The following is a 6,464-nucleotide window of genomic DNA, read 5'->3' as shown; positions in this document are numbered from 1 at the left end:
CCTTTAAGGCGTATTGAAGCATGTGATGAGTTTCCGTCACATTCTTTCCAAACCGATCGAAAGAAAGACTTTGCGCAAAGACACGTTCTACTGCTCAGAGCGACCTGAGACCAGGCGCATTTGGAAGGACAAATCCCCCACCACATTTTTAGACCAGTCTGAGTGCGCTGCAATTGATAGTCGCATCACAATAAAATCATGCGGATTACTTTTAGAACGCACCCTGTATGTAAAATCTACTAGATTTTTCCTATCCATGTTGGCAGCTATTTTAATAGTAAAATTAAATAATTAGCAATAAATGAGTTTCAAATCAGTTTAAAAATTTTCTTTGAATCTTTACTATTTCTTTATGGTAAAACCAGAAATAAACAATAACTGAATGTTATGTGTTGTCCCGGAAAATGTCTGACAATTTCTTGACAATCCTGCAATTTATAATCAGTACTACAAATAACCAGGCATCATAATCACATTTTACTCAAACTGAATAATGAATCTCCGTCACTCATTTAGATACGAGGATTACAACCCCACAAAGGTATTAACCTTCAACAAGCCAATGGTATCTAAGCTCCACTCAGAAGGTTTTGATGACATTGAGAAAGATTTGAAAACATAAGTGACTAAATGGAAACTACCTGCACCTGATAGACTCTGATTGAGAAATTTTGTTGGGATATCCCTGGGGTGGTAGTTCTATGAAAAAGAATGTGTCTTCATGTTGTCAAATTACTGCCTCTGTGGTAATATTTTAAAATGATGTGTAGCAAAAGTGACAGAAACAGTTTATTTAACAGATTTGACAAGCTCATTCATGAATATTTAGAAGCTGAAAATAAAATTAGTACATACATAGCAAAGGATACACATATCTTATGTTACAAATAAGTATACAAAAATTTGACACTTATTTTCTACATCAAAAAAATTGTGATTTATTGACCAAAACACCTATCTAATACTTTGAAATAGCAATCAACTGATACTAAAATTTATTCCAATTTGATCTAGTTGTTGGCCAAAAAATTATAAGTGTGTAAAATATTTTAAAAAGTACACTAACAAAAACTTTCATACCAGAAAATTGTAAAAAAAAAAATTTTTTTTTGAGGGCAAAAAAATTAAAATATCAAGACTGCTAGTTTTTGCAAGAGATTTTAAAAATTCGTCGAGAATTAAAAATTAAAATGTACAGAATATTGTTCAATTTTGTTAACTCATTAAAAGCTTCACTGCAAAAAAAATAAAATAAAGGCATATCTATGCTCAAATTATTTATTGTTTAAATATAAATTTTGGTACTACTAGAAAAACTTGCCTACAAAGTGAAGCATGTTGGCATCACCAAATTAATTGAATAGAAATAGTTACATGGTTAAACCAGTCCTAAGTGTGAACAAATATTTACCTTCTTATGGATTAAAATTGCACAAAAATCTTAGGCAGATGTTTTAAATGCATGTTTCAAAGACCTTTTTTTATTTTTCAAGTTTACTTTTTAAAGAATTCTTGCACGCCAATCCAGTTATTAAACTCTTCTTTTAAATTAACAAAACTTAAATTTTTGAGCTCAATGTATGAGGAAGGAAATTTAAAAAGATTATTTCAGAAAAATAATGTACCTTTGAAAAAATGAAAAGAAATTTATTTGAAAAAAATTAACTTCAAAATATTTATAAAATATATAAAAAAAAATCATTAATAATGATTGCACTTAGGCGAATGTGTATTAAACCTATCTTAGAAGCTTAATGGCAATTAAAATTCATAAAATTTAACCTTTACTCTTCTTGTTTGTACTTGTCTGATGTGAGGCACCCCTGCTTTAGTAGCATAATTCTCGTCCTTTATTCAGTTTGTAAAACAATTTTAAATGAGATAATGTAATTTATAAGATATTAATTTGATTGTATTATAAATAGTGTGTATAAAACTCAATTAACTACAAATTGTTTGCCTTTTATTCTTTAAATTTTAATATATAAGTGATTTTTTTTTGTTTTCTTCTTTTTAGTTAGTGAAAGTTTTAAAATAGGATTACTTTTCTTAGTTATTTTGAAAGTGTTTGTTAATGAAAAATTCCAGTTATACGAGGTTAGACTTAAGGGTAGTAGTTAGAGTAGAAATGTTGGTATATTAAAAAGTTAAAATTAAAAAAAAATTATTTAAGATTTTTTACACATTATAATGATTGAAGAATCAATTTTTCAGAAAAGTTTTAAACTTTTTTGAAAAATCCTTTCAACCTGTCATTATTAATATTCCTACTAAATAAATCGTGATGACATTTTTAATACTTTTCTACCTTTTGCAGAGCTATTAAAATGTGATCCATATTAATTAAGCATGGAGATGACACTTTTATAAAGAAATGGTGCTTGATCTTAAAGTGATAATTTTATCTCTTCAATTAAAGTTCCTACTTTTTATTAAGATTTAGGTAATATCTTTGTCACGGTGTCACATGACGGTATATAATCTTTAGCTAAATTTATTACATTTTTTAATCAATTTTGATTAAATTTTCTTTCTATTTAATTGTATCCTCACCCATTTAATTTTTTCCCAGCTTTTTTTTCTTTCCTGTAAATGCTACTTTTTCAAATTTGCTTCAAGACAATTTGAAAAAGTAGCATTTACAGAAAGGATATATAATATATATGATATATTTTATATAAATATATATATAAAAGATATGTAATATAAATCAAATTATTGGTTGTATAGCAGTATTTAAAAATGGCCAAAAGAATTATGGGTTAGTATAAATTTTTCTTTACAATTTATGCTATATTAAACGAGGTATACGAATCATGTTAGGTTCCATTTATTCTCATTCACAATGTTAATTGAGTTTTATTGAAAAATTAAAATGATGCAAAAATTATACTTTTGGTAGCTTTTAACGAATAATAGAATGAAACTTTTTGTTTCAATGTGTTTAAAAATATGTTTTAGTCCTTAATTTTTGAGCTCCAATTTTAAAATCTTAGTTTTTGATAAATTTTATCATTTTTAAATTTATTTAATTTGAAATTGAATTTAATTTTCTTCAACATATCATTTTATAGTTCGAGTATACATTTAACAAGTATTTCTTTAAGAGAACACATACAGTACATAAAGACTAAACAAATTACTTCATTACTAGTTACACATATGAACAAAATGGCACATAACAAATTTGTTCTTTATCCTTTATTTCAAAAGGACTGCCAAACATCGCTATTAAAATCTTCTTCAAAGTCTTGTGTTAATGAATCAGATACGAAAACTGTCTTTGTATTATAAATGCCTCGCAAAATAGTCTGGTGTTTAATGTATACCTTATAAATACTTGTCCGTAAAGACTTCTGCAAAATGTTTGAGCACTCAATATAAAGTTCAGTTTCTGAATTATTCTTTAGTAATTAATATTGAGAAAAAAATATTTTTATTTTCTTATATGGCATCATCCCTAACAGGTATTGGACTGTATGATCCGTTGGTTGGTTTTTGTGTTATGGGCTGGGATACTTTATAATTACTTAACCATGTCCCACTAGTTGAGAGACTAACACAGCTGGTTCTATCACGGATACCTCGACTGGGGTATAGTCTGTATCCATCTCCGCTGCCTGTACCGTCACTTTGTAATTGGCGTCTTCTTCCTCCAAGACCTCTCCGATCTCTCCATTGTTCAAGATGATGCCGAACAGATTTTCGAACCTGAAACGAAAAAATTTAGATAAAATTATGGTTTTCATGTGGACTAAAAGGACTTAAATTATAGATTTAAAACAAAACACACAGGGAGCATGGCTTGTGGAAGATGTTAAGAGAAATTTTCAGTGATGATAGAAGTTCATCGCAAAATCAAACTCTCTACATTTATTACAAATCAATTACCGGATTCTTATCAATTTATTTCTAACGATTAGTCAACACATTTTTAATTGAAGAGAACGTTGATATTGTTTTGCTTTTATCCGTCCCTGGTATTAATATTAATCGATGGCGCTCTCTAATGTGTTTAATTTTTAACTCCTTTTTCAACACGAATTCTAAAAATATATAAAGAACATTGATTATTTTACATCTTCAAAAATGGAAAACTAAATTTTTCCATAAAATAAAAAATTGTTGCATGTGTGCGACCCCTATTTTGTTTTGCATCGCTTTGGAAAAATTAATTTTTACATTTCATTTGTAAAATATAGGACTTTTTCAGAATTTTGAACTATATTCAAAATAGAATTGTTTTGCCGCTATTAAAATCATCTTAAACATGGAAGTTTTGATTATTTTTTATTAAACTGTTTAAAGAAAATGATTGTCATTTGTAAACTTACCTCTCCGTTGAGGAAACAATATAGCACCGCAACTGTAAAACCCTGAAACAAAGCAAATTATTAAATCAACCATGTAATTTAAATGGTACATTTAAGCATATTATCGTTTTTTATTTATGTAAATATTATGGTCTGGTTTGTAATGAAACAGCAATTACAATGTAGAAATTTTAATATTTATTTATAGTATTTTAACTCAGATTATTCAGAAATGAATGGAAGAGCTAAAATCAACCATTTCAGAAAAGACGAACAATGCTATCAGTTTCCTAAAAATACTATTATGAGTCTGTTCATGTGCAGGATGTTCTGTATTGAGTGTCCTTAGTCCTTGTCAGAAAATGTAATTGAGAAACTATATTTATAAGGGGTCACAAATTAATACAGTAGGGAACCGATTATCCGGAACGATCGGGACCATCGATATTCCGGATAACTGATTTTTCCGGTTTTCTGAATCGCTACAAAATGCCGTTTTTTTATAGTTAAATCCAACTGAAAAAAAAAATTACAAATAATCTTAAAAAGAAGAAAAAACGATGAAGTAATACACCAATGATTATTTCCCAAAATGATGGAAAGGTAAATATCTTTTAAAAAAAAACGAAAAATCATAAAATCTTATGAGGAAAAAAAAAATTTTTTTTTTTAAAATGGCGGGAAAACTAATCGAATTTCGTTCTGGTTTTTTGGTCTTCCGGTTTTCTGATTTCCGGATAGCGGGTTCTGTACTGTATTTAAGATAGGGGAGGGGGGAGTCTAAAAACAAAACCTGTTTTATTGTGGAAGGACATAGATATGAGTTAAAAAGCGATTATTAGAAACGCCACATTCATCAGGCAGTCAATCTCGTTTTGATTCTTAAATCCCGCCTTTCTCACTAGTAATTCAGTGCATTTCGTTAGTGTTTTTGTTTCTTTTTGGTTTAAATATCAATTTGCGACTCGAAAGGGGAATACTTTTTTATCTTCAGTCAGTATTCAGGGAATTATTGTCAAAAATGACAAGAATTCTAAAAATATTTATTACGTGGCGACATGATATTGATATCAATTTGTGTCAAACATCATAAGTTCATTAATTTTCATTGTAAAATACTTATGAAAATATCCGGCTTATTACCTGTGTTGAAAGGAGAAGCGCTTGAGCGTATGAGAAAACCACTCTCGCTGTTCTATGATCTGGTGTTGCAATGACAACGATGTATGTGACGCCAAGTAGAGGAATCAAAACCAGAAGAGCTTTCGCTGCTTTCCTAAAAGAATAAAATTCAAATTTATTTATTACCTTTACTATCTTATTTTCAACACAGAAAATTCTTACAGATATACATTATTCTTTTGTATTTTTGCTTAAAAAAAGTTACTGGAAGATTTAAATTCGAAAATTTTCGTGGCTTACGCAATACATAGGTCTGTTTTTGAAACCAGATTCCATTTTTGATTTCGTTAAAAATTTTTTCATTCTTTTATTTTTACTTACTAGGAGACATCTCGGCAAAAGCAATGAAATGAAATTATTATTATTTTTTTTTTATCATTGTTAAACATTTTTAAGTGCTTCTTTAGTATTCGAAAAGGAAACTGAAAATAGTTTTATTTATGCCACTTATCAGCAGTAGATGATCTTACGTTAATCGGATACATTTATTGAATCCGACAATAAATGTATCCGAATGTTTGTTTCGGAGGAATTTATTAGCCGTTCGGAATACTTGGTTCTGATGAATTTATTGGTGGATCGAAATGTTTGGTTCTGATGAATTTATTGGTGGATTGAAATCTTTGGTTCGGATAAATTTATTGGTGGATCGAAATGTTTGGTTCGGATGGCTTTGTTAGTGGATCGAAATGTTTGGTTCTGATGAATTTATTGGTGGATTGAAATGTTTGGTTCGGATGAATTTATTGGTGGATCGAAATGTTTGGTTCGGATGAATTTATTGGTGGATCGAAATGTTTGGTTCGGATGGCTTTGTTACTGGATCGAAATTTTTGGTTCGGATGACTTTATTGGTGGATTGAAATGTTTGGTTCGGATGGCTTTGTTAGTGGATCGAAATGTTTGGTTCGGATGAATTTATTGGTGGATCGAAATGTTTGGTTCGGATGGCTTTGTTAGTGGATCGAA

At 29.1% G+C, this 6,464-nt stretch overlaps 1 protein-coding gene across 2 annotated transcripts in view; it reads right to left on the bottom strand.

The window, feature by feature from the left end:
- Positions 1 to 776: 776 nt before the first annotated feature.
- The window catches only part of LOC107438883 (diuretic hormone receptor), a 226,453-nt gene continuing 220,765 nt past the window's right edge, over positions 777 to 6,464 (bottom strand). For both annotated transcript variants that reach the window (XM_043039187.2, XM_043039188.2), the window contains 3 exons: positions 5,457 to 5,589; positions 4,335 to 4,376; positions 777 to 3,711 (listed from right to left, as the gene is read on the bottom strand). In XM_043039187.2, coding sequence (XP_042895121.1) covers positions 3,445 to 3,711; positions 4,335 to 4,376; positions 5,457 to 5,589 — 442 coding nt within the window. In that variant the 3' untranslated portion in view covers positions 777 to 3,444. The remainder of the gene's footprint in view (positions 3,712 to 4,334; positions 4,377 to 5,456; positions 5,590 to 6,464) is intronic.

The sequence above is a fragment of the Parasteatoda tepidariorum genome, chromosome 5, assembly GCF_043381705.1.
Source record: "Parasteatoda tepidariorum isolate YZ-2023 chromosome 5, CAS_Ptep_4.0, whole genome shotgun sequence".
Taxonomy (NCBI): domain Eukaryota; kingdom Metazoa; phylum Arthropoda; class Arachnida; order Araneae; family Theridiidae; genus Parasteatoda; species Parasteatoda tepidariorum.
This window is presented reverse-complemented; position numbering and strand designations above follow the sequence as displayed.